We start from the raw sequence: 27,889 nt of genomic DNA on the forward strand, positions 1-27,889 counted from the left end.
CTGAGCGGAAAAAAAAAAAAAAAAAAAAAAAGGGAAAAAACCCGAGGAGGAGCGAGCGCACCAGGCGAACTCAAGAGAGGCGAGCGAGCGAGAGGGACGCCGCCAGCGAGCCTGCCCCCGGCGCGCCCGTGCCCGGCGCTTGCAGACCCTCGGCCCCGCTCCCCGGGCCCTCCACGCCCCTCCCGCGCGAGGGGAGCTCCACGGCGCGTTGCGCGCCTCGGCTTTGACCTTCAGCTAGCCGGAGCCCCCGCGCGCGGAGCCGGCGGCGGCGGGCGGGGGCCGGGCGGGGGCCGGCGCGGAGCCCGGGCGGCGCGGCGGGAGTGCTGAGCGCGGCGCGGCCGGCCCGCCGCTTTGTGTGTGTTCTGGATTTGGGAAGGAGCTCGCGGCGGCGGCGGCGGCGGCGGCGGCGGCGCTGAGGGAGGAGGCGGCGGCGAGCGGAGCCCGGAGGAGGAGGAGGGGGAGCCGCTCATTCATTTTTACTCCGCATTTCTGCCCCTGGCCGGCCTCGCCCGCGACCCGGACTTCGGGGCAATCTTGCGAACTGCGTCGCGCCCTCCAGCCGCGGAGGCTCGGGTGTCGGACAGCCTCCCCCTCTGCCTGGGGTCGCGTTTGTTTTTCTTCGCCGAGACGAATTTGGGCTTTGCCCCCTTTCTGTGCAGTTTTCCCCCCCTCCTGCCTCTCTGGGTTTGAAAATGGAGGCCGACGACGCCGACAGCCCGCCCCGGCGCGCCTCGGGTTCCCGACTCCGCCGAGCCCTGGGCCGAGGCTGCCGGCGCTGAGGGGCAGCCCCGCGCCGCCGCCCGCCTGCCCCGCGCACCCGGAGGGTCCCCGGCCGGCGCCGCCTTTGGAGTATTGTTTCCGTCGCCCTGTTTTCGGAGGCGGCGAAGACTGAGTTTGAGACTTTTTCTTTCCCGTTTTCTTTTTCTTTCTTGTTTCCTTTTTCTTTATTTTTTTTTCTTTTTTCTTTTTTCTTTTTTTTTTTTGAGAGAAGGGAATTTCGTCCCAAATAAAAGGAATGAAGTCTGGCTCCGGAGGAGGGTCCCCGACCTCGCTGTGGGGGCTCCTGTTTTTCTCCGCCGCGCTCTCGCTCTGGCCGACGAGTGGAGAAAGTGAGTATGTGCCCGCCGCCCGCGGCCACTGCGGGAACTTTTCCTCCGAGGGGCTGCGCCCTGTTTGCGAAACCCGAGTTGCCATCGCCGCAGCTGTCGGGCCCCCGGGCTCGGGAGCCGCGGGGCAGGATGCGGAGGGGCTCGGCCGGAAGGTTGGAGCGGCCCCGGGGCCCCGGCTCGGCGCACCCTCGTGCGGGAAGGGCCCCGGGGGCTTTCTCTTTCGCTGTCCCGAGAGTCCTGCCCCGCGGGCCGGTTGTCTCGGGCAGCGCTCGTTCCCCCGCGGCCGTGCCCGCGCTGGGATCCGTCGGGGAAGTTCGCGCCGGGCCGGGCCCCGCCACCCACACCTCACCCCCCTCCCGGCGCGCGGGCCACTCCGCACGGAAAGCTGGCCCCCGCGCGGCGCGCAGACGGCGGTGACAGCTCCCGCGGCCGCGCGGGGCCCTGGCTGCTGGGGCAGATACGGTGCCCGGGGGCGGGGATCGGGGAGCCCACCGGCCGTGGCGTTCCAGGGCGAGGCGCCCGGGGAGAGGCCCCGTAGCCCCAGGACACGTTTCCAAACCTTCCGGCGCGGCCTCGTGTCGCCAACGCGCTTGGCCCCTCGGGCGTTTTGGGATCCTGGCCTTTCCCTTCCCGTCACTTTCGCCCGATCTTCGGCGGGTTACCTGGCCCCCTCCACCCCCCAGCTGGGGCTTCCCGCGGCTGCTCTGCTCTGGGGTTAGGGGAGCGTTCCGGCTTAGCAGCCCCCGCCCCTAGAAAGCTGCAAGGTCGGGGTCTCTACAGCAGTCAGGCTTTTCCCGGGAACGCGTTTGGGCCACTAGTTAGAGGGTTCTGGGACTTTCTTCAACCCAGTTGCAATCCGCCTGTAGATGCCTCTCCTCCTGGCGGGGCTGGGGGGTGGTCGGGCAGCGTCCGACTGTGCAGGAGTAGGTGTGTGGTCCGAGTCGACGTGCATGTCCACACACGTGCTCGCAACGCGGGCTCTAGCTGTCGCCACACGGCCGCTTGGGGACACCTAGGCGCCTGGCCCTGGCGAGAGGTGTCGCGCGCCGCGGTTTGAGGAGCGCCAGGGTCTGCGGCAGCGGGGGCGGTGGGCGGGAGGGTGTTTTGTTTTGCGAGCGAAGAGCCCTCGCCTTGGGTTTGTGGCCGGAGTTGTGTGACTCTACCTCCCCCACATCCCGCACTCCCTTTGTACAAAGTTAATAAGCAATATCGCTCCGCGCTCACTATCGCTTGCAATCTGATAGCTTTTGTTTTGGTAGCGTCGGGTAGGGGTAGGGAAGCGCGAAGAGGGAGGGCGGGAGGATTTAGGGCCCCACGGTGTATGGAGGGAGGTGAGGGGGGGGTTCACATCCTCAAAAAACCGAAGCATACTTTACTGGCACATTCACGATGGTAGGGTAATTTGAACACGATTAAAGTTTAAATGCAGTCGGAGAACTGGGGCTGGGAACAGTGAGGGCGTGTTGGTGAGTAATGTTTGCCGAGGGTATGCAGGTGGTGCCAATTAACTGGAAAAAAAAATATCACGACTGAGCCTTGAGTTGGGGGGGGGAAGAATCGGGAGGCGGCGCGGGGTGGGGGGCGATGTGGCCCCATCACAGGGGCGATTCGGAAAGATTGTTTATGTAAACAAACCCTTCTTAAGTGTCTTGTAAGAAATGAGTTCATGATGGAGTAAGAGCAGATTTTTAAAGAATTAGTGTTTACTACACGGAGTAAGTCGCAGATTGAGGCCGGACCTTCCACAAATCTGAGCTCTCTTGCTCTTTGTTTTCTAAACTTCCAGATCACTGGATTGGACGAAAGGTTTTCGGCTCCCTTCTAAGGATTACAGATGGTATGGGGCGGGGGGGGGGGTGACGACGACGACAAAAGAGGGTTTCCTAGCCTCTAAAAGTTAAAATGCAGTTTAGAAGACACAGGAGAGCCAATCCATTTTTTATGGCATACTACTGAAGTGTGTTATGCCTCTAGTTTTATTATTTAACGTTAGTAAGTTCTGAAATTCACCACAGCGGTGATGGCCTTGCTTCTTGAGGAAGGAGTCGGGCATTTTAAAATAGGACGGCTTGTTGTTTGGAGCGATCTTCATGAAAAATACTCTTTCTGAAAGGCAGCTCTTTCTTGAGAAAACAGGAGGAGAAGGGACATTTTTCATGATACCGAGAGACCAAAGTTTTTCTCAGGGATCCCTCCAAAATTGTTGGTTCCTGAAAAACTGACGGATCGCCAGAAGGCACCCTGACTCCTGATTTGGTTTTGTGGAAGTCCTCACTCCCTGTCCGCTCCTTCCCACAGCTCTGAAGTTTTCAGGAGAAAACGATACACTCAGTGTTAACATGTGTTCTTTTTCTTTGTTAGAAAAGTGCTAGAAGACTTAATTCTGATGGAAACTACTGAATCCAATCAGAGATGGGTAATTCTTTTGGCTCTCTAGTATAGCGATAAAAATGGGATGGGGTTGGTTCCTATTGTGTTGGCATATTTAAGGATTAGTGTTTACTCTTTGAACACTGAAACCTACAGCAGTAGGGTGATTTTCTTTTAAATCTTAGACTATTTAGGAGCTGTTGAGGCAGATGAACTTCATATGTGTATCAGTGTGTGAAGAGAGCATTTAAATAAGGGGTTCATGGAAGTTATGAGTGATAGATCATCTGAGGGCTTCTCCCTTCTCCTTCCTCTTCTTTTTCAAAACCCATACGCACTTCAAACATACTGTGGCCATCTCATTAAAAGGACTCAGTCATCTTTCTGCCCCAGGCACAGCCATGTCCTATTGTCAGAGAAATATAGGTATGTGACAGGTTGGTGTTTAAAGAAGTTGGCGTTTTATTACCAGAGGAAGAGCCCAGAATAAGAAGTTGGGAAAGAACCTAAATAGCAAATTATAGTTTAGACTCTCTAGAGGGAACTAGCAAGTAAATGGTACTTTTGAGGAGGGATGGGGTGTGGGTCAGGATTTGAAGTTTAAAAGGTTATATGTTTGATTTGTCAGAAGGATTAGAAAAAATCCAGCCTTAAGAAGTATGCTAAGGTTGACTGGAAGAACCTTAAAAACAAAGTTCTGAGTGAAAGCAGTCAGTCACAAAAGACCACATATTGTATGATTCCATTTATTCGAAGTCCAGAATAAGCAAATCTGTAGAGACTGAAAGCAGATTAGTGGTTGTGAAGGGGGGTGGGGAGGAGGGAACAGGGAGTGACTGTTAATGGGTATGGGGTTTCTTTTGGGGGGGGTGATGAAAATGTTCTAAAATTAGATTGTGGTGATGACTGTACAACTCCAAAGGTACTAAAAACCATTGAATTGTATGCTTTAAATTAGTGACTTCTATTGTGGCCGGAGTTGTGTGACTCTACCTCCAGTAGGTACTACATCCCAGTAAACCTGTTGTGTTTTTTGGTAAGAGCTATGTGAAGGTTGGCAAGAATGCATTCTGTTCCTTTGAACGCAGAGATTAGATTAAAATTAGTAAATTTGTCCGGCAGGTTGGTGTCTGTCTCTTCTTCATTTGTGGAGTTCTTCAGATCCACGCCTAGAAGCAAGCAGTACAACAAATTCAAAGTGGAGGTTCTGTGTTGAGCAGCAGGGATTCAACGTCACAGGAGAAATGGACAAGGGGGAAAAAAAAATCTTGGTTCCACATAGCTCAAGTGAAGGATTAGGGGGTTGGATTAAAACAAACAAACAAAAAAACCCAAAAAGACCAATGCTAGGGAAAGTCAGATTTGTGACAGTAAAATCCTTCACTGCATCTGAAGTGAAGTTGGTTTTTCCAAGATTAAAGTTTAGGAGCTGAGTCTGGATGGTTTTTTTTGTTATTTCCAGTTTTCTCACCTGTGTTTTCTAACAAAGAAATAATGTATGTTTTAAGGTAGGAAAAGGTCCACTTTGATTTTTGGACATCCCAGATTAACTACTCTGGTAGTAAAGACTGAGGATGAATGTGGTGGTTTTTTTCTTTGATGCTCATTTTATTTTTTTTAAAGAGCTCTAGAGCCTGAGCAGGAGACATCATCTTTGTAAGAGATAGCGGTGGTTGCAGGCATACAGCAATTGTTTTACATTTCAGATTTCTCATGGAACAAAAGGTTTACAAATACAGCAGAGGCATTTTTGTTTTTTAACTGTTATGCCTTTTTCCAGGTTTACCTTGGCCTTTTAACAGGAAAAGGCATAGAGAATAATTGTTGTTTACATTTGTTTTTGGTCTTTGTCTAAGGCTTAGTTTACTAATAAAAATGTTTCCTGTCCTTATTGTTGCAAGATCAGGGCCCTAATGAAAATCAGCTGTATCATTTTCACTTGTTGCCTTAGAGTTTTGCCAAGGGGAGACCCCAAGGGACAGTAGCTTCCTTTTAAGTCTGGCTTCATTTGTTTCGTGAGAATGTGCTGCAAGAAGCAGCCGGATCCAGCCAGCACTTATTGGGCACCTTCTGTATGAAAGTTGGACCCTGTGCTAGGCAGTGTGTAGGCAGAGAGGACTTTGCTTTTGTCCTTGGGGCATTTTATAAGCTCCTGTATGAAACAAAGTTGCTTGGATATTCAGATCTTTTTTAGACATGACACAGGATAGGCTGTTTTCAAATCAATTGGACAGCAAACAGCATTTTAAAGGCTCTTTAAAAACATTTTATAGGCTTCAGATATGAAGTTAACCAGTGTTGCTGAATCTTCTCAAGGCCTGTATGGTACCATTTTTGCCACCTTACCATACTACCACTACTGCAGTGGCACAGCGGGCCATGACACATAGGACACATTCACCCATCTTTGCTCAGCCTCTCTGCTTTTCGAGAACATTGGTTATGACAATCGTGATTAAAAGTATGGAGTGTTGCCTTTACCTTTTGCCAACACTTTAGGAGTTACAGGTGTGTACATGAATGTTGCACCGCATGTTTTGAGTTGTAAGGAAGATGAAACTTACTTCAAAACCGTTCTGGGTTTACACATTGCTTAGCTTTCTGGAAATTATCAGGACAGTTTCTAAATTGTAAGGCTTTATGATTTAAAAGAACTTGCTGTTTTTAAGGGTGTGAAGGGGTGAGAGGAAGATTGAGGAGGCAATTAAATCTTGAAAAAAATTTTTTTTAATCCTATAAAGTAGAAGCCATGTTTCTCTCTGTGTTGTGATTTATTGCGATTTGTTTTCAAAACTTATTAAAAAAAAAATCCGTGAAGGGGCGTCTGTGCCTGCCAGCCAACTTGCTTTGAATAGCTTTTCTTAGCCAACCTGTGACCAGTGCTATCTGAGTCCAAGAGATGTCCTCCTCTCGATTGTGCTAAATAAATAATGGTTGCACACACGCTTGGGATATGGTTTCTAGATCTCTCTGAGATGTTCGGCAGGAAAATTTTGAACACCCTAAAGACAACAAAGTGAATAGTGAATGAAGCCCTCTGACCCCCACTCCCCCCCGCCAACCCTTGAAAATATGGTGTTTGGCCTCAGATTATCAAGAGGAGGTTTTCCTGTTACTTGTAAAGAGATGATCTGGCTTAAACTTGAGGTGGGCGGGGTGTGGTACGTGCAATAGTCCTGATGTTTGTGCACATTGAGACTTGTTGACATTTGGGGAGCATAACTAATTTTCAGTATTTGGAAAGATTAAAACTCTGAGATATGTATTACCCTCCCCCTCCCACCTCCAAGGACCGGTAAAAAACTGATTTGTTCTGAGAAAAGGGCATATGTTTGGTATAAAATGATTAGTAAACAAAGGATCTTGAAAAACAAGTTAAGTTGTTATGGCGATAGATGCATATTCCCTTGGCAAGAATGAAGTTTGTTTCTTTTGTTAAATTGCGATGGCCTTTTCTGGACTCAAAATAGTAACAATATATTTGATTCTGAGACTTTTGAACTTCGGAAGACTAGATTGTTTTCAACTTTGAAAGTGTCTTTGAAAGCGTCCGTTTTACTCTTGTTGTGAAATCCCAGCTATCGGTTTTGAAGATTTCCTTACTTTTTTTTTTTCTTCAGTTATGCCAATTTCACTTATGGCTTATGAAATTGATTCATTTCAAAATCTTAAGGAAATATTGATATTTATTGAATTGAGAAATAGTTTTTATTCCCCTCCCTCAGCTTTTTCAGTAAAAACACACAACACTTATGGGACTCAGGTATTTAAGTTTAGAAATTCATTCTGATACCATAAAATATTTTACATACGCTTTTCAAGGTAGAGTCAAACCATAGAAATCACGCACTGTGTTTATTTAGAACCCTAAAGAAACTAGTAAGCAAGGCTTTCATTTTCTTTTTCTTTTTCTTTTTTTTTTTTGCCCTAACTAGAAGAATTTTTTAACTTACAGGTTGCTATTCGGATCTTACTGGAACATAACAAAGTTGTTTCTTTTATGACGAGGGATGAATACCTATGATTATAGTAACTTTTAAAGTGTACTGTTGCTGTTATTTATGCCTGGGAGAAGTAAGTAGGGACGTGGGGACTGACTTTATTCTCTTTATCCTCTTTTTGGGTAGTGTTGGTGCTGGCTTATGGTGTAAGTTGCTGTGGATATATCTGTGGAGCTGAGTGACTTTGCCCATGTAGGGTGGCTGATGGTCTTGCTGCTCATACTTTCTTATTTGAAATAGTTTGGTGGCTTAGCCTCTTGGGGATGCATGTGGCTGGTGCCACCAAATACTGCTCTGAGAGCCATGCCTTCCTTAAATTTCTTACATTATAATAGTCTGGATTTTTAAAAAAATATATTTAAAGACTTCAGAACTATTCTATTCCTGGTCCAGAAGGTTCTTGGTGGTGGGCAGGGGTGGGGGGGGGATGGTTGAGACTTTATTCTTTTTTTTTTTTTTTTTTTAAGATTTTACTTATTTGTTTGACAGAGAGAGCACAAGTAGGCAGAGAGGCAGGCAGGCGGGGAGGGAGAAACAGGCCCCCTGCTGAGCAGAGAGCCCAATGAGGGCTCCATCCCAGGACCCTGAGATCATGACCTGAGCTGAAGGCAGCGGCTTAACCCACTGAGCCACCCAGGTGCCTCGAAACTTTATTCTTTTCTCTCACTCCTCACTCTTTAGCCCCCTTAACAAGACAGGCATCTACTTCAGTAATAATTCAGTAATAATAAAAATGCTGTTCAAAATTGTGTGTGTGCGTGTGTTTCCATCCATCCATTCAAATTCTGACAGCTTTAAATATGTTATTGTTTCTGTCTTGTATACTCTGTATGCCTACTATCATTTTAACCTGGCACTAACTTTCTTTAAACCGGCTTTGGGATTATTTGTCAGTTTGGCAGTTCAGGTGTATGCGTACTGCTGTTTAAATTACTCTTGACATGGAAACACAAATATATTTTGACAGTCTTAAAGCATAAATGTTTTATAGAGCAGAACTTTTAAATTTTCCTGAGATATTTTGGATGCATACTTTTAGCTTGTCCTCTCCGGTAAAAATACAGTCAGTGGGTGGTTTGTCTCTCTCAAACTGATCATTGGAAATACATACTTGACTAAGTAAATGAGACAGCACCAATTTGGGTTAGGCAAATTTTAGTTAATAGCTCTAGTGAATAGTTAAGGAACAGAAGTCTGATGGTAATTAGGGAGAGATGAGTTTCTGCACAACCGTTTCCCCCAAATTTGAAGTATCTGAGTGACTTTTAATAACTTCCTGGAAAAAAGTAGGAAGCCTAGAGAAGCCAAGGTGTGAGGTCCATAAGCCACCTGGCAAACAGGTCTCTAAATCATTAGCTTTATTTAGATTGTAAAATCATCAGATGGGCTCAGATTTATCTGTGTTGTTTTGAACTTATTCTCTGCCTCTTTTTTGCCTGGGTCTCGTAATTGTGGGATAATATACAAGCTCACACACACAGGATTTGAAGAAGCACAGAGTGCCATGAAAACAAATGAACAAAGAGACCAGTGACAGACGAAGAGCCTCTGTTCAGTGTTCCTTTGCTCTGTTGTCTGATTTCTGTGGATAATGGGTTCACGGCATACGTTAGGTCTGCAACATGGTATTGTTTGGTTACAGAAAATTCATTTGATATCATCGCTTTACATGGTTGGGAGATAGATTTGGGATTTGCTTTCTAACATGCACCTCAGTAAGATTTCCAGCAACGGATGTCGGATCGGGATGGAATGTCTAGTTAAATTTTAGTTCGACAACCCATTCTTTTCTGCGGAGACTGGTTAATTGACTGTTTCCTTTCTGCCTCACTGAGTCCCTTGAAATCATTCAGATTTGCTTCTGATTCTGGCTCCACTCTGGTCCAGGCCAGGCCTGCGTCATCTCTCTGAGGAGATGCTCAGGGGGCCTCTGAGCTGCTTTGGCCACTTTGACTCCTGGGCTCTCTCCCTGGTTTGCTGGATTGGCCAACCTCAAATCTTCTGCATGTGCCTTTTGTGGTGCTGCATTGTAGTTCAAGAATCAAGTGCAGGGCTCCTCATACTGGGCTGTGATACATCCTTAGACTCTGCTATAGGGATCCTATGTTAATTCCCAGCACTCCCCAGCACCCACGCTTCAGCTCTGTGGTTAATGAACAGTGCCATTCCCATCTCCGTGGTTTTGTTCCTGCTGTGTTCATGATCTGGAATGTTTTTCCTTTTTTGTTGCTCCGCTATCCCCCCTCCTCCCCATACTGAAGAGTGGGAGAGGCAACTCTAGAGCACAGTGGAGTCACCTGGTCCTGGTTTCTCCTTTGCTGCCGGTTAGGTATTTGGCTCTGAACAAGTAATTTAAGTTTTTTTTCTGAGTCTCAACAGAAATGTAGACACTTAAAATAATTGGGGAGGTTTTCTCCTTTTCTCATTAAACAACAACATAAAAACATTTTCTAATATTTATGGAAACCTAAAGTCAGAAAAATTGGGGGGATGGAGTTTTTTATTTTTAGAAACCTCTAGGTTTCAGATCTCTAAAATAGGGACAGGATGGTAGCTATCTAAAGAGCTTGCGAGCATGTGAGGGGGTGGGTGTAGGGAGAGGGAGAAGCAGACTTCCTACGGAGCAGGGAGCCCAACATGGGACTTGATCCCAGGACCCCAGAATCATGATTTGAGCCGAAGGCAGACACTTAACCAACTGAGCCACCCAGGCATCCCGTGGGTGTTAGCTATCTAAAGGTGGAGTTAATTTCCCCTAATACCTTTCTGTGGTTTTGATCTGAGATGACGTCTTTTCATTCTAACTCAGAGTCTGCTTCTTTCTTGAAGCTTTCCAGATTATAGTCACTTCTGTAGACCTAACTCTCCCCTTACTCCTTTCGAGTTGTAAACCACTACCGTGCTGGTTAACAGTGGCGATTTGTTTTGTCTTGTACCTGAGCTGTGGTCATTGTATGAGGCTGTAGGGAGCAGGGGAGCCAGTGAGCCTGCATGAAATCTCAGCTCCTCAGTAGCTAAGATCCCAGGCCAATTCCTTAATTTTCCTGTGTCTCAGTTTTCTTGTCTGTGAAACGGTCATTTTAGTAGAAACTACTTAATTCATTTTTTATAAAAATTAAGTGACCTGCGTCAAGGACTTAGAACAGAGGCTGACATGTACTCAGCCCCTCAAACTTCACCTTGTTACTGCTCTTTTGGATGGGACATTTTTAAACACAGGTGTGGTTTGGATAGTGCTGGAAATATAGGACATACTAGATACTGGACTGCCCTTGTCATTTATATGTGATGGATATAAAGCCTGACCTAGAGTAGGGGCTTAATAAATGTTCTACAATAAAACTTAATTTTGTTAAAGTGCTTGACAAGATGCATTTGGCTCATTAAAGCTCAGTGGTACGATTTTACCTTTTTTCAGCAAATGGTGCTAAACCGCTGTAGTTCACCTTTGACTTCAAGGATCTTTTCATTATGCTTCCCCGCCCCCTGTAATTCTGCCAGTTGTCCATTTCTACCAGTGCCTTTGAAGTGTCCCGTGTGTGTTTTGCCCACCTCACTAATGCGTAGGCGACACCTAGTGGTCAGAAAGGAAATTCAGCCTGTTTGGTGACTGATTTAAGTGAGCTGTGGCCCCAAGGATGGAGATAGCAATGGCCTCCTCCCTCCAGACACCACCCCCGTCATCCCCCATCCCTTAGATTTCGCCTTCTGGCTTGGTTCCTGGGAACCGATTGCAGGAAAATGTGGGGACTGCAGGCTTCTCTAGAAACCACTGGGATCTGGTTTTGGACGAAGATTGCTGAATGGTGTCAGCTGACTCCTTTAAGAATGAGCTACAATTAGGGTCTTCCTAAGTGATGTAAACAGTTTTGGCAGAATCGTTGTATCTAGCGTACATTTCACAATTCAGGGTTGAAGATGTTTCTACAGGACTTTAAAAAATAAAAAGTTCTAAAATATTTCTTTCGCAATTAGAGGGTTAAAAAAAAACCACTCTACTAATGCAAGAATAAATAAAGCAAGATTTACTTCCCAGTGCGCTATTGAAATATGTGGTAACACTTTAATTATCATTCTTACAGGTGTTGCCTTGGGCAATTTTATGTCTGTTAGGATGTTCACCAGTCAGAATTCCTAATGGAGAACAGACACTTGGTCACCGGTATTAGGTCTTACATCATATATAGTTTGTCAGGTATTTTTCTGTATTTGGTTTCATGCTTTTGGGGGTATTTTCAGAATCCACTTTCTCACTTATTTAGTTGAGATGACACTTAGTGTATACGTGGTTATTCCCCCTTTACCCCTGAACGTTTTAGATGTGTTTCCCCATGATTGCTTTTTATTATTTTTAATTTGGAAATCATTTCTTGGGCTCTCAGAGAGGACTGCCATGTGCCGTTGTTTCAGATGTTTCATGTTTCCAACCACTCCTTCAGCTCTTTTTCAAACAGGCTGTACACACTGAGGTCTCTTTGCCTTGGCAGGTGGAATCCCCTTTGCTTAAAACAACTATGTTACCAATTTGCCCTCTGGAAAGCTTTGTGAAGCACTAGCTACAATTTCACCCTCTCTGATGGCCTGGATTGTACATGCCAGGGGGTCCCGTGAGACTGTAGCTCTGTTAGCACATGGCCCCCATACTGCTTCTCCCAGTGGCTGGGAATGGGAAAGATGGTACCTCGGTCATCTTTGAATTCCTGGAAATGGCCCAGGGCCTGGCACATAGGAAGACCTCAAACAGAAACTTCTTGGGAGGGTAAACCCCCGCCCACCTCCCCCTCTCATTCACTTGGAAGGACTCTTTTACAACAAACTCATCGTCATCTTTTCATTATAGCTCTGCCAGCAGAAACATTTTATCAGGCTAGTCCCTACTATGTAGAACTTGAAAGCAATGAAATTATCTTTAAAATCATTCTTTCAGGGCACCTGGGTGGCTCAGTCAGTTGAGCGTCCAACTCTTGGTTTCGGCTCAGGTCGTGATCTCAGGGGGGTGAGATGGAGCCCTACATCAGGCTCTGCGCTCAGCACAGAGTCTGCTTGACATTGGCTCTCCCCCTCCCTTCTGCTCGCTCACTTTCTCTCTCAAATAAAAATAGCGAAATCTTAAAAAAATAAAACAAAAATCTTTCTTTCATCAGGCTTTTTGCACACGGAGGTGAACAAAAATCTTAAAATTCCTGGAAAGGCTATTTGCGAGTCCAGCCCTGTGGCGAGGCTGCCCCATCCCTGTGGAGGGAGGCCTTGTTCCCTGAGTTCCCTGCACATAGGATTTAGTGAGTCATTCATCGCCACCAGTTGCTGGTAGTGGGCCACCCTGGTGGTGCCGGGTGCCTGACTGAAGGCAGGCAGTCCAGCTGGGCTCGGTGGTGTTGTGGTCCGGGCCTGGCCTGATGTGGAGGACCTGGGTGGAGTCTTGGGCCGCCTCTGCAGCTGCTTGCTCTCGCTCTCCTGAATCACAGGGCAGGCCGGGGGCAATTCTCATGACCTTTCTAGCCTTCAGATCCCAAGACACAAGGGAGAAAGAGCTGCAGTTCTTTGGAAGGTCTGGTTGGAACCAGCAGAAATATTGCGAACAGATACTTGCTTCTGTTTCTTGCATCGATTTCTTGGTGAGGCCAGTAAGCTTTTGCCTTGGATCCTGATAGGGACGGCAGCTGATCATAAAGGCCCCTCATCCCTCGAGGGCCCCCTCTCCTTTTGGGCTTTTGGCCAAGGCCTTTGATTGACCCCACTGTGGGACCGGTGAAGGTGCAATCAGCTCCCTGACCCCCGGCCCCGGAAGTTTCCTTGTCTAGGATGGCATGAAGAGGACTCCTGAAACTAATTAACACCTAAGAAATTATCCTTAACAACTTCATGCTCCCGAGGAGACCGGTGAGGCGGGATATTTCTTATGGAAAATGTAAACATAATCATTTGAACCTGGCATGTTAATTTCAAGCATACCTTGTAAAAAAAAAAGTGTCTTGTAAAATTGCCATGTGAATGTTCAACAGGGTGAATGTGAGCTCAGTTGGACAAGCTGGTACAGCACCTGCCTTTCATCTGCCCGTGTCAGTGGGGTTTGTGTGTCCGGAGCACTGCCTTTGAAGCCCCATCTCCAGACACACCTCTCTGCTTCGCTCTCTCTGATGCAGGGAGGCATCTGGGGAAGGGAGCTGCGGGCGTCTGTGTTCGCCTCTGTAGCTTGGGGTGTTCGGGATGCTATGAGGATCAGCACTAACATAGCTGAGATGCCCAGTAGAACCCGCAGCTCGAAAACATCCAACAAAGGCATGTTTTTATCTGTCATTTCCATATGCCATGGCGGCCCCCGCTGGCCTTTCTCTGGTCTCCCGAGTGCCCCAAGCACCATTACTCAAGGCTGGACCTCCTTTTCCTTCTGTCCCGTCAGGTTTTTTTGTTTTTTTGTTTTTTTAATATTTTATTTATTTATTTGACGGAGAGAAACAGAGATCACAAGTAGGCGGAGAGGCAGGCAGAGAGAGAGGAGGGAAGCAGGCTTCCTGCTGAGCAGAGAGCCTGATGCGGGGCTCGATCCAAGGACCCTGAGATCATGACCTGAGCCGAAGGCAGAGGCTTAACCCACTGAGCTACCCAGACGCCCCCCTGTGCGGTTTTTAACTCATTAACTTTAGCCTCCGTTCAGCCTCTGGAACCACTAACAGGCTGCATCTCTGAGCCACAAGAGAAGTTATCTTTAAGTCAACCCAACTGGCTCCCATAGATCCTTATATTCAAGGTTATGTTCCATCTAAAGAGGAGGGTGGCGGGGAGCAGGGGCGCCGATATGGCTCAGTGGGTTAAGCACGTGGTTCTTGGCTTCCGCTCAGGTCATGATCTCAGGGTCGTGGGACTGAGCCCCGCACTGGGCTCTGCTCTCAGTGCAGACTGTCCCTCTCCCTCTGTTCCTCCCCCTGCACCCGCTTGCACGTGCTCTCAAATCTTTAAAAAAGAAAAATTAAAGGGGAGAGGTACAAGGTGATCCATGGGGAGGTTACAAAGCCCTGTTTTTTCAACATCAAGGCCTCCAATGACCTCAGCTCCTCTGAGAGCATATGGAAAACATGTACTACTTTGTCTCTCCTCAAGGGCTTACTCTCCAGTTAGGGACCATCAGATTCTGGTGAACGGTCCCAGGCACATGTGTTCACTGCTTAATTATGGCAGCTGATGAAGGCCGTGGAGAAGTGTGTGAGCTATTGGGATGGGGTCGTTGACCTGCTGAGGAACCTGAGAGGGCTTCAGGGAGTCTGACTCAGGGTTCCAGGGGATAGCACCCTTGGAGGGCAGGGCCTGTGGGGGCTGTGGTGGCGGTGCACGCTGAGGGTGTGGACCCGGTCCTTAGAACCATGCGCACCTGAGAAGAGACTCAGTGATGGGTAGAGAGTGGGGGATTTTGAAACCTTTTGAGCAGTGGAGCAGACTGGTGAAAGGGTACTGGGGAGGCTGCTCTGGCCTCTTGATGGGGTCAGGGTTGGTGGGGACCAGTGAGGGTGTACATGAGGAAGACCCCCGGAGGAGTAGCCTCCAGTAAGGGAGACCCCTGGAGGAGCAGCCTCAGTGAGGGAGACCCTGGGAGGGGCAGCCTCCAGTGAGGAGAGACCCCCGGAGAAGCAGCCTCCAGTGAGGGAGACCCCCGGAGGAGCAGCCTCCAGTGAGGGAGACCTGGGAGGAGCAGCCTCCAGTGAGGGAGACCCCCGGAGAAGCAACCTCCAGTAAGGGAGACCCCCGGAGGAGCAACCTCCAGTGAAAAGAGACCCCCAGAGGAGCAGCCTCCAGTGAGGAGAGACCCCTGGAGAAGCAGCCTCCAGTGAGGGAGACCCCGGGAGGAGCAGCCTCCAGTGAGGGAGACCCCCAGAGGAGCAGCCTCCAGTGAGGGAGACCCCGGGAGGAGCAGCCTCCAGTGAGGGAGACCCCGGGAGGAGCAGCCTCCAGTAAGGGAGACCCCCGGAGGAGCAGTCTCCAGTGAGAGAGACCCCCGGAGGAGCAGCCTCCAGTGAGGCAGTTGACACAGCTGAGCCCTTTGGAAACTGCCTCCCTGGACTTCAGAAAAGCTCCCGTGGAGGAGCCCTTACCTTCATCAGGGGCCTCAGGGGTACCCGGTAAGGTCAAGGACCAGTGCTGCAACTGTGAGAGCCCTACCAGACTCCTCTCAAAGGGAAACCTTTCCAGGTTAGCCCTCTCATGTTCACTACCAAGGACCCTGCTTTCTGACTTTCTAAGGGAAGCCAGGTGAGAGAGGGCCCTCGTCCCCATCTGTGCTCAGTCCGGTGGACCTGAGACGGGGAGGGGCCTCTACCCCTACCCCCCGTCCCCGCCCACCTGCCCTCACCCTGACCCCCCGCAGTGCTGGCAGATCTTGCGGGTTCTGTTTCCAACCCCCACCGCCCAGGCTGAGAGGAATGAGGAATGATTTGTTGATTTGTTTGAAGGAGGATGCCAACTTTGCGTCCAGGTCTGGGCTTTGCTACTGGTGCTTTTTAACTCCTGTTGATTTATGTTTTTAACTCGACTGGGCACATTGTTGTTCTCGATGAGAAGCAATCGCCGGCCCTTAGCCCACACTTGGTGCATGGAGATTCGTGCTGCTTGTTCTATGGCCAAAACTGTTTTCACTGGACAAATAACATGGCAAAACACAGTAAAGCAAGAGGCTTCCTGGGAGGGTGACATCATGTGGCCCGGGGGATTGTGCGTTACTTTTCTGCTATCAGGATAGTGAATTCTGAATTTTAAATCATCTTCTGCCTGTTTGAGCAAGTAGAGCCAAATATCTCAACTGGTCTGTGTTTTCTTCATCTAGAAAGCGGGCCTTCTGCCATCTCCAAATGCTGTCTGCCCTAGTCGTGGTGGATAGTCCAGGTTCCATTTCTAGTTTTGAATTAGAGCCCGGAACCTCTCCAAAGGAGTCTACAGCTGTGCTGTTCCTGGGACATCTGGTTTGCCATCTCTGCCTCAGCTTTCTCATCTGTAAAATGGGAGATGATAAGGACGCCCATCTCAGAGGATGGTTACAAGTGTTCATAAATGAATACACATCAGTCCCTTAGAACGGCGCGTCTACCATGACCACTAGGAGTTACTGTCATTAAGGGTGGAGGATTTACACATTGGATGTTGTTTACTCAAAATCGATGCCCTCCTGGGTGTGTCTGATTTCTGTGTTTTGCTCTTAACTGTGTTTGCCTTTTCTGACCTTCACATTAGTTTTGTTACATCTAGAGGCGTTTCGGAAGGATGCTGTCTAACCTCTCTGTCTCTGGGAAATGTGCCTCTCTCCCTTGAGTTTCTCGCCCTTCCTGGTACCCCTCTGCTTCTGTGGAAGGGCATGAAACATTCTCCTCCAGGAGAGGGATAATTTGGATCCCCCAAAAGCCCATGTGTAGGGCCTAATGACAGAAACGAGTCATTCACAGGGTAGTGTGTCTGGTACTTCCCAGCACTCTTCCTGCCTCAGGGACAGCCAGGTAACTAGGCAGCCAGTGGCCTTCTAGGAAAGAACCAGATCTGCCTGGTCAAGGGCATGAGTAGTTGGGGCCAGAAGTGCCATCCCCGGGCAAAATTTAGGGCACGGGGTCTGAAAAGCACGATTGTACCTATCCAGAAAAATGAATTAAAATATTTTAGATTGAAATTGGAGAACATTGAGAATCTGTGCTCCTTATTGGTCGAAGGCTGCTTGCAGAGATAGGAGTCCCCAGAGGACTTCCAGAGGAAGCTTTAATCAGGGGGTGGGAAGCCAGCTGCAGAAATGGCACCTGGTGGGGTGCCTGGGTGGCTCAGTCGGTTAAGCATCCAGCTCTTGATTTCAGCTCAGGTCATAATCTCAGGTCTCAGATCGAGCCCTGTGTTGGGCTCCATGTTGAGCATGGAGTCTGCTTAAGATTCTCTCTCTCCCTTTGCCCCTCCTCCCGCTCACTTGCTCATGTGCTCGCTCTCTCTTAAAAAAAAAAAAAAGGAAAAGAATAAAGAGAAGAAATGGCCCCCGGCTAGTAAATGTTTTGCTGGAGAACCTTCCTCTGGGACAGTGAGAGGGAACTGCCCTTTTGCTCCACATCCTTGGGTCTTACAGGGTCTCCACTTCCCAGGATTGGGATTCAGGCATAGTCCTCTTTCAAGAGTTCTTGGGTGGTCTTGGTAGGGGGGCATCACCTAATGGTGATATTTCCAAGGGAAATGTATTGTGAATCCAAACCACTTAATCAACCTTATGAACTCAAGGTAAGTGACGGTGTTTTGCTTTTGTGAGAAGAGCTCTCCGGGGAGGAGCAGTTAATTCCTTTGGTTTAAAACTTACTGCTTATAAGTGCATGAAAAGATGCTCAACATTACTTTGTCATTAGGGAAATGCAAATCAAAGCCGCAGTGAAAGACCACTTCACACCCATTAGGTCAATGATTCCCAAAAAATTGAAAATAGCAAGTGTTGGCAGGGATGTGAAGAAATGGGAACCCTTGTGCTTTGCTGCTGGGCATGGAAAGGCTGTAATCACCGGAAAACCTTATGGCGGTTCCTCAGAAAATTAAATGTGGAATTGTAGTCTTATCCAGCAACCTTACTTTAGTATATACCCCGAAGAATTGAAAGCATAGAGCTGAACACATGGTTGCATATCCATGTTCACAGCCGCAGATAACAATTTGCAGTGGCCAAAACGTGGAAGGGACCCAAGTGTCTGTCAGTGCTTGAATGGTTTACCAGAATGTGGTGTGTACACGCAGTGGAATATTATGCAGCCTTAAAAAGGAAGGAGCGTTAGACACAGGCTATAGCTTGGATGAAGTTTGAGGACATCCTGCTAAGTGAAATGAGCTAGTCATGAAAAGTCGAGTACCATATCATTCCACTCATATGAGGGGCCTGGGGTCGTGGGATTTATAGAGAAAGGCAGTAGAATGGCTGTTGCCAGGGACCGAGGGAGCAGCAAATGGGAACTTAGTTTCTGGTGGGTTTAGAGTTTTAGATTTTAGGTTTTTTTTTTTTAACTTTTTAAAAAAAGATTATTTACTTATTTAATAGAGATCACAAGTAGGCAGAAAGGCAAGCAGAGAGAGAGGAGGAAGCAGGCTCCCCACTGAGCAGAGAGCCCGATGTGGGGCCTGATCCTGGGACCCTGAGACCATGACCTGAGCTGAAGGCAGAGGCTTGAACCCACTGAGCCACCCAGGCGCCCCAAGAGTTTTAATCTTTTTTTTTTTTTTTTTAATTAATTTATTTTTTTTTTAAAGATTTTATTTATTTATTTGTCAGAGAGAGAGGGAGCGAGAGCGAGCACAGGCAGACAGAGAGGCAGGCAGAGGCAGAGGGAGAAGCAGGCTCCCTGCCGAGCAAGGAGCCCGATGTGGGACGCGATCCCAGGACGCTGGGATCATGACCTGAGCCGAAGGCAGCTGCTTAACCAACTGAGCCACCCAGGCGTCCCAAGAGTTTTAATCTTGATGAAGAGTTCCGTGGTGGATGGGGGTGGTGGTAGTTGTCATGCAATGGTGTGAATGTACTTTTAGGCACTGACTCGTGCATTTAAAAATGGTCAAAATGGTAAATTTTATGTTGCATTTCTTTTACTACAATAGAAAAAACACCTTATTTCTTGATTGATTCCGTTGTGGGCATACACCATGTGGGACAGTGTGTTTGGGGCAGAGGGGACGGATTTGAGAAGACTAGCTCCTGCCCGGGATGGCCCTGGGGGAGGGGGCAAGCCGGGGCTGTTGCAGGTGTTATGGGAGCACAGTAGAGAATGTGTGAGGTCAGGGAAGGCTGCATCAAAAAAAAAAAAAAAAAAGTCTACTTGGGCTGAGTCACCAGGGATGGGTTTGTTTTTCATAATGAGAGAGTATCGCAGATAATGTTTTCCTTTCAGGGAAAGTAAGTCAGGAGTCAGACTTTGGTGCCGTCAAGTCACAAGTGAAATTTATTGCTAATCAGCCGTGTGACGCGTAATTGCTTTTCATTTCCTTATTTTTTCCAGAAGAGAGATCTGTTTAGATATTTGGTTCCCTCACTGATTACGCTGGAAGTTTTTCATTTGTTTTGACAGCTCCATTTTTTAATTGGGCACTGACTCTCCCATTACATAGGAAGCCCCCAAGAGCAGGGATTGACCTCCTCGGGCAAAAATGGGAGCATCTCAAAAGAAGAGAAGAGCCAGAGCCTTGGCCTTGCGGAGGGAGAAACTGAGGCTCCAAGGGGCATGTTGCTGAACGGCACAGGGCGTGTGGTGCGCGTCGAAGGTGAGGTCTGTCTGGCCGCCCGCCATTCCAGCAGATGCTTTTGGGGCTGGTTCTTTGTACTGAGTTATCAGCCTCTGCTTTAACCAGGAGTCAGGGCTCAGGCCTGGACCTGCTCCATTCCAGCAAGACTGGGAGGTCTCTGAGCTTGTCTGGCTACAAGAGGAGTTCTCTCCCTCCACTTAGTGGAGCAGCCTCTTGGTCTGGGCCCTGTGGGAGGGAGGACCCTGGCCGCCACAGCTCATCCAGGTCCGGACATTGGACTGGCATTTTCCCTGCATCTCGGAAACAAGCCTGAGAAGCCCATGTGAGCGCTCTTTCCCTCAATGGGCAGTGCTGTCACATGACAAGGGGGGGATGCCTTTACCCCAGGTTGGCGGCACATCCCCTTCCAGAGCTGTGGGGAGGTCTGTGTCCGCTTGGGCTGCCATAATAAATTACCACAGACTAGATGGCTTAAAGAGCAGACATTTATTTCTCCCAGGTCTGGAGGCTGGAAGTCCAAGACCAAGGTGTGGGCAGATGCTGTGTCTGATGAGGGCCCCCTTCCTGTTGTACAGATGGCCGTTTCATTGTAGGGTCATGTGGTAGAGGGGGAGAGAGGTCGAGGTGGTGGGGGTAGGGAGATTGAGAGTCCTGGTGTCTTTCTCTTCTTCTGAGGACACTCGCCTCATCATAGGGGCCCATCCTCAGGACCCCATCTAATCCTAGTCACCTCACCAAGACCCCACCTTCTACTCCCATCCCATTGGGGGTTGGGGCTTTGGTTTAATGGCGGAGGAATGAGCTGTGGCTGAGACTTCTCAAGACCAGGACCCTGTTTACCTATACATTCTCGGGCAATTTTGAGCATTGGTTACAGATCAGTTTTGAACAATTCTGCGGAGTCTGGTACCTGAGAGCGGGTGTTTTCGGAATGGCACTAAGCACACTGGCCTTCCGAGGCTCCAGTCAAGTGCTTGAAATGTGTGGTTTGTCTTCTGTGTAGCCTGGTGCTTTTCTTCAAGTGAATACCGCTGGAGAGGAACACAATTACTGGGAAATCTCACAGGAAATGACCCCATTTCCCCCACTTTTGGACAAAGAAGTTGCTGCTTTTAAACTCCGCAGTAGCCGCACGGAGGAGAACGATACTGCAGGAGAGCTTCGCTTTGGGTTTTGGAAAGCTCCGTCCCTTAGTGCGCACACGCCTGTTGGATGTATGGAATCCAGCTCAGAGGCGCTCCTCTCGACACCCCCAGGGTCTGTGGGGGGGGGGGCGGGACGGGTCCGAGGAGGACAGTCGCCCACTTCAGCGAGCTTGGTGGGAGCTTCCTTTGGCGGCAAATGCAGAAGGCTGGGGAGGTGATTGTTAATTGTTTATAAGCATTAACTGTTTACAAGTCATACTTGCTATTTTAAATCAGACCCTGCTATTATGTTGTTTTGTTTCTGTTCACAGCTGAGTTTTAAGCTGGGTAGGATTTAATGGTGAGTCACTCCCATGGCAGTAAAATCAGTATCGATCGAGCCTTCTTGTTAATCCCGCAAGCAGTTTAGAGACGGATAAAGACCGTCTTAAGGCTTCTACCCACGAGGATCCCTGTGTGTGGGTTGCAGCCCACAGGCCGGGTTTCCTTAGGGCACGTTAGCCCCTTTTACCCACTGGCCTGGGACCTGCAAGGAACATTTTGAATGCGCTTCTGGGAGCCTCCTCTGCCTGAAAACGGGGCGGGATCAAACGTCCTTAAGCCCACTGGACGTTCTCCCCTGCTTCTTTCCTCCCTGAACTTCACCTCCACTACCGTCTGAATATTCGGTGAATGTCGGTGAATGTGTGTCAATTAACTGCGAGGAAGTCATGATCCTTTATTTACACATTTATTTTTTACCGCCCTGGGCTCTGAATAGAGTGTCTGATTTGCCACCTTTTCCTAGTCTGGGTCCCCAAGTTGCCCTGAAGGTCATGTGTGCGCGGCTGGTCCTGTGGATTCTTCTCAGCTGAGAAAGTTTGAGGGGGAGGTGTGTGGGTGGAATGTGACGGGTGCCGGGCAGCAGCGGGAACTCTGGGGCCCCCTTTTTTTTTCTGGGGTCCGGGAACTCCACCCCAACTCTCTGGAGGGCAGCAGGAAGGCACTCACACCCACCGTTCTTCAGCCCCCTCAGCAGCCTTGCCAGGGGGGCGTGCAGACTGCAGGGGACAGCGTGGAGGTTGGCCGCCTGGGGAGGAAGCTGCCCTGGGCAGCTGGGGTGGTGGGTCATGTCCACTGGTACTGGCCAGGGTGCCTGTGGGAGCACGGGCTGATGATACCACTGGGACTGGGCTGCCATGAGCAAGAGAGGAGGAGGATTTGGTGTTGCTTGTGCCGCAGAGCAGACGAGGTAGAGGTGCAGGTCAGGGGCCCGAGAGAGGCTGAGCTGAGCTAGGTAGGGAGAATCTGGTTTTGTAGGAGTTGAAGAGAGAGACAGGTTAGAGAGCCTGATGTTCAGGGACCTGCTGGAGGTAGCCACGGGCATCCAATGCAGCCCCCGCTTTAAAAAGAGCTGGTTTAGTTGGGAAGGTAAGGAGCGCATGCCTGCTGGGGTGAGGACCCTTTTATGAATGAGAACAGAATGAGCGCGCTGGGGAAGGGCTGTGGAAGGTGGGGAAGAGATCCCAACGCCGAAGGGATCCTGGGGGCTTCGTGGAGGAGGTGGTTGGAGGACCAGAAGGATTTTCCTGCCTGTGGGGGTAGGTGGAGGTCAGGACTTGAGGTCAGGGCTTGAAGAAGGCAGAAGAGGAAGAGGAAGGTTTATCGAGGTAGTAATGGGGAAGGGGATGGGGCTGGTAAATTGGGAGCGATTTGGGGGGTCTTCAAGGGCCAGGTTAAGGGATATGGTTGTTCCTGAGGGCAAAAACAGTTTATTAAAAAGATTGGTTCTCTTATTGATTCTGTATTAAAATTCTATAAACTGGAGGCTAGCGGTCTTTGTGAAATAACCCAGAGTCTTTTTGGGGAGGTTGTGGTGAACGTCGGGTGGAGGACATGAGGGGTCCGGGGGTCCTCCGTGGTCCCTTCCTGGTGTATCTGTGCAGGTCCTCATTCGGCACATTCCAGTTTGTATTTTCTTGCTTGATTGTGTCGTGTTTACTTATGGGGATGTCTGGGAGAAAAAAAAAATAAGCCCTCCCAAATGATAGTATCTGACAGAAGCAAGTGGAAACGACTTTATTTCCTTCTTTTTTCCCATTGCTTTCCACCTAGATGAACATTTTTAAAAACCTGTCATCTAATATAATTTGCTGGTAGAGGTGCTATGTTTGATATCTATAGAAAATAATTGGGAATATTTTACAAGCTCTGCTAGCTTTCTGCTGTTCAGATTGTTAGGACTTTGGAACAGGAATGAGTTTCTGATTGAGTTGTTATTACTTTTGGAAGAAGGACGGCGGTGCTCGCGTCTCCCTTGATCAGCGTAATAAAACTCCCGCGCGGACATTCGCGGAGTGACTCAGGTTGATGCAAATGCAGCCTTTGTAGAAAGCGAGCTCCATGCGGTTCCTCGAGCTCCCGTTAGAAACAGGTGATCTAAAACGAGAGCAGCATCCCCTCCAATCTTCAGGGCTGAACACACTCATGTAGTTTTGTTCCACGGACCTTTGGATTTTACTGAGATGTAGCAGGATCCTTCCGGTGGTGTGTCTCCCCCGAAAACAAAAGTGACCATTATTTTTAATCATCTGGTGGCTGTTTTGAGATGAGAGCCATTTACCATCCCGAGCCTTCCGAAGGTTCACCATGGGGCAGGAATGAGGAGGCTGAGGCGTGGGGGCAGGCTCTGTCTGTGCAAAACCCTAAGTCTCTCACTCCCCCCCACCCCCTTAGCAGCATCTTAAACAAAACCCCATTTATAGACAGCGCGTTCCCACTGAGCCTTTAATTATGGGGGCAAGGTATGCGTGGTGGTTGGGGCATGAAGCCAGAGGCTAGGGGCTTACTTACTGGTTAATTTTCTCTGGCCTTTCTCTCTCAAGTCTCAGCTCTTTCAAGATTCAGAAAATAATGCAAAAATGCCTAAGATTTCTGAAATTCCTGGCCTTGGAGACTTGACTACATAAAAGAGCCAGGATTTTCAGACTGGCCATTTTAGCACCAACCAGTTCCCACTTCCTGATTCATAGCTTCCAGGATTTGTAATGCCTTGTAGACTTTCTCTCTCTCAGCTAAAAGCAGCCATTGAAAGAAAAAATAAATAGCAAAATCCCCATCCCAGAAGTTCTACTTCCTGTTGTTGTACTATTGAGCTCTGAAAAATAGCTTTGCAAGTTTAAACTCTTGTTTGGGCTCTTTCAAAAGAATTCTTGAGCTCTTTTGTTTGGATAGGGCTGTATCTGTATGAAGGCGATAAGTTAAAAGAACTTCAGTTTAATCAGCACAGGAGGGCGCCGGCTAAATTTTGGGTTCTTTCTTAGCTTTCTGGCATGTCTATGAATGTAATCCACGGAACAGTGACTTAGCCTGGGCCCATACACATTTTCAACACCACCAATTGTTTCCTTCACGGTAATGTTTATTTATTTATTTCTTTTTAAAAACCTACTCAGGTACAGATTACACCTTGTGACTCTAAAAGAAGTGGGACTATTTAGGGTTCCTGCAACAAGGGAGAAAGATCCAAAGTCATCAAGAAAATGATGGAATGTCAGACTTCACGTTTCCCCAACAAACCCTTCCCGTTAAATAAAAATGTAGATCAGCAAAAGTGTCTCAAGTCCAAATGCTCCTGGGCTCTGACTTTTATTCCTCCTTTGAATAAATTTGAAAATTTGAAAAATCTGGTCTATTTTGTCATAAAAGTCAAAACATTTTCAGAAATCCAAAAACCTTTCAGCTATAAGGGATGATGTTTTGGCCACTGACTTGGTCCTGATTGAATTGACTAATTCTGGTCTCAGAATCATTTCATCTGTGGTGAACAGATTCCCTCCGCCTCCCTCGGGCCCCCCCTCCCCAATCCAGGTGCCTAAGAAGTTGCAGCAGGATATCTAGTGATACTTGGTCTGGGGCTTTATGAGGATTAACACAAATATTTCTGGGTGGAAATCCTAATGTCCAGCTTCTACCGTATAACCCAGTAATCATTCTTTGGAGATGCTGGGCTGGGTTGTCAGCTAAGGGTGCATTAAGGCACTATTGCCTACCTTCTCCCGGGTTCTTTTTGGGCCCATTTGGAGGACACGTGGTTTAACCCAGTGTGGTTAATTGATATACTGGTGGAATAGCCTGTCTTCCAGGGACCTTCTTTCTAGGAGTCATAAATAGGAAACACAGCTTTTTGTTTTGTCTTTCCTTAACTGCCCATCCAGTGGGGGAACAACAGCTCTCTTAGCTATAGTTTTGTGGGGGTTCTCTTAACAGTAAAAATTGGGGGGAACCCTCAAATTCCTGGGTGTAACTTTTTAGGTTTTCTTTTTCTTTCTCTTTTTTCTTTCCTTTTCCTTCCTTTTCTCCTCCTTTCCTCCCTCCCTCCTTCTTTTCTTTCCTTCTTTCTTTCTCTCTCTCTCTTTTTGTCCTTCCTTCCCTCCCTCCCTCCCTCCCACCCTCTCTCCCTTCTTTCCTGTCTTTCCCTCCCTCCCTCCCTCCCTTCCTTCCTTCCTTCCTTCCTTCCTGTCTCTCTCTCCCCTCCTTCCTTCTTTCCTAGCAGAAGAACCTTACATATCATCTTTGGGAACACCTGTGTTTGTAATTAACTAGATGGTGACCACTGGATTCTTCCAGGCGGGGTTCATGGCTCTGCAATCACAGTTGGACCCTCCTGCCTCACGTTGGGCTGTTGAAGAAATCTTTCCAGTTCCTGCTGATGGTGCAGAGCGCTTGGGAGCTGGGGGCTCTAAATTAGCAAATGGGCAACTGCTGTTTGAGGCCCCTGTTCATTCTGTGAAATAGGTGATGTGCACATTCCTGATAAGCACCCCCTTTGCATCGGGCTCTGCTGATTGGTTTTGAATTTTGTGTGTTTGAAGCCACCATCTTTTCCTTTCTGGCAGTCAGCGAGCTCCATTTTCTCCTCATGCAGTGAGCTTTCCATTGTGGTTGCTGTTCCTCCAAAAATATTTGTGAAAACTGTAGAGCATGTTTCTCTTGTCTCATGAAGGCTACCTTGGGAGCTTTGACAGGTTTAATTGGCAGAACGAGCCGGTGGTGGTCCCTGAAGGGTCAAAATATTAATGCTTTTGATAGGTTCTAGCAAGTCTGTATGTTTAAGTCATAATGTTAAGTTCTTAGATTTTGGGGAGAATGGATTTTGGACACACTTTTAAAAAATTGCTGTAAAACGAATCTGATCCTTGTACTGGAACGGAATTGGTTATCAAATCATACTCACCCATGCCAAAAGGGCAAAGCAGGGGTTGTTCTTGCTTTAATGTAAAATTTTGGAAAGGGAAGCTCTAAATTCCACGAATGCAAGAGCCATGTTCATGTGTGTTCATGGTACCTGGCACATAATGGGTTTTCTGTATATGTACATTAAAGAAATGAAAGTCCAGAGAGTTTTAAGGTCTTGGTCAAGATTGTAATCCAAGCAAAGCTTTTCTGCCTCCTTCCAGTGATTATGCTCCCTGGAGAGCCCACTGCCTCCCACATATGGGTCCTCTAAGAGAGGGTTCAGGTAGTTCTGAGAATTTGATTCAACTATCATGTGTCTATATGGCGATGTAACCATTTCACATATTTGACCTGTTCAGAGATAACCTGTCACTTTGATGAAAAATGAACCTTTAATTAGAGGACATATTTGCCTGCTACCTTATCCTATAATTATTGCCCTCATTGCTTTCTTTAAATTATAATAGAAATACATGGTTATTAGGGGAAAATCTGAAACTATCTTGAGGTAAAGAGGAAAATAAAAATCATCTTTAGTCGATCAATCCAGAGGTCGTCGTCGTTAACATTTTGTTGTAATTTCCCGAAGTCTTTTACCTTAAACTTATGTGTATATCTGTATATTTTTAAAAATAAAATGGATATTATATTATACTATATACACAGTTTTTTATCTTCATTTTCCCCACTTTATATTTTTATCATCTGGAATATGGTCTTTAATGAAATGATTAATATATAACGGCTAAATTTAAGCATTTTTACAATTTTTTTGCCATTAAAAGTGATGTGATGAAATCATTGTGAACTGTTGCTATTCTATTTCTTTAGGTTAATTTCTTTAAAGTTGAAAGTATGGAATACTAGGAATTTTTAAAGTGTGCATACGTTCGATCCTAAGTAAATATTGCCAAATCGCTTTCCAGAAAACTCCAGTTTAAGCTCCTGGCAGGAATGTCTGCCGCCCATACTCTTCACCAATGTTGGATGCTAAATTGAGTCTTGCAGATTTAGCATTTAAAAATTTTTGTCTCACTGTTTTAATTTCCCTTTTTAAAAAATTATTGATGGGCTCTTCATTTTCCTTTTTTCCCCATTTTTTTTCCACTTGGGTTAATTATCAATATATTTGTCTAGATTTGTGTAGACCCTTCTGTTATAAAGATGTGTGTCTCCCCACCCTCCCGCTGCCCATATGCTCTTCTATGGTGGATCATCCCCCTGGTTTGTTTTTGTTTATTTACTTGTTGAGATGCCCAGTGTCTCATTTTAATATGGAATAGCGGCCTCTTCATTATGATCTTTAACCCTTTTGTTGTGATAGTTCACATTCATGTCAAAACAAATTTAATCATGCCAGTTCTTTATATTCAAAAAAAAGGAAAAAATTTTCTTTTAATTTTTTTTCATTTAATTGTTTAATACTTTGAGGACTTATTTTGTATTTAAATAAGGTGAACTACCTGCACCTGTTGATTATTCAGTTTTCCCAAAATGGTAATATTTTATTTTTTCCTCATTGGACTATATTTTATGTTACAGGATCTGTTTTAAAGCTGTCTTTCCCCAGTAATCTGTCTGCTGGTTGTGGTCATCTTATACGTGACAGCTTAATTACACATATCTTCCAGGAAGAATACTCAGTAACTTAAAAATTTTTGAAGATACTTTCTTACAGATGAAGCATTGTGTGTGTGTATGTATGTGTGTGTGTGTGTTGCTTTGTTTTGTTTTTGCAAGCATCGTCTCCACCACCCTCCTAAAAAGGGAGAAATTCATTAAATTTTTGTTGTGATGATAAATCAGTTTAGGGAAAAATAAC

General features: G+C 47.2%; 1 protein-coding gene across 1 annotated transcript in view; it reads left to right on the forward strand.

The window, feature by feature from the left end:
* The first annotated feature begins 296 nt into the window (after nt 1-296).
* Nucleotides 297-27,889, forward strand: part of IGF1R (insulin like growth factor 1 receptor) — a 295,362-nt gene continuing 267,769 nt past the window's right edge. Inside the window, exon 1 of the mRNA XM_044230174.1 lies at nt 297-1,109. Coding sequence (XP_044086109.1) covers nt 1,016-1,109 — 94 coding nt within the window. The 5' untranslated portion in view covers nt 297-1,015. The remainder of the gene's footprint in view (nt 1,110-27,889) is intronic.

The sequence above is a fragment of the Neovison vison genome, chromosome 13, assembly GCF_020171115.1.
Source record: "Neovison vison isolate M4711 chromosome 13, ASM_NN_V1, whole genome shotgun sequence".
NCBI classification, from domain to species: Eukaryota; Metazoa; Chordata; class Mammalia; order Carnivora; family Mustelidae; genus Neogale; species Neogale vison.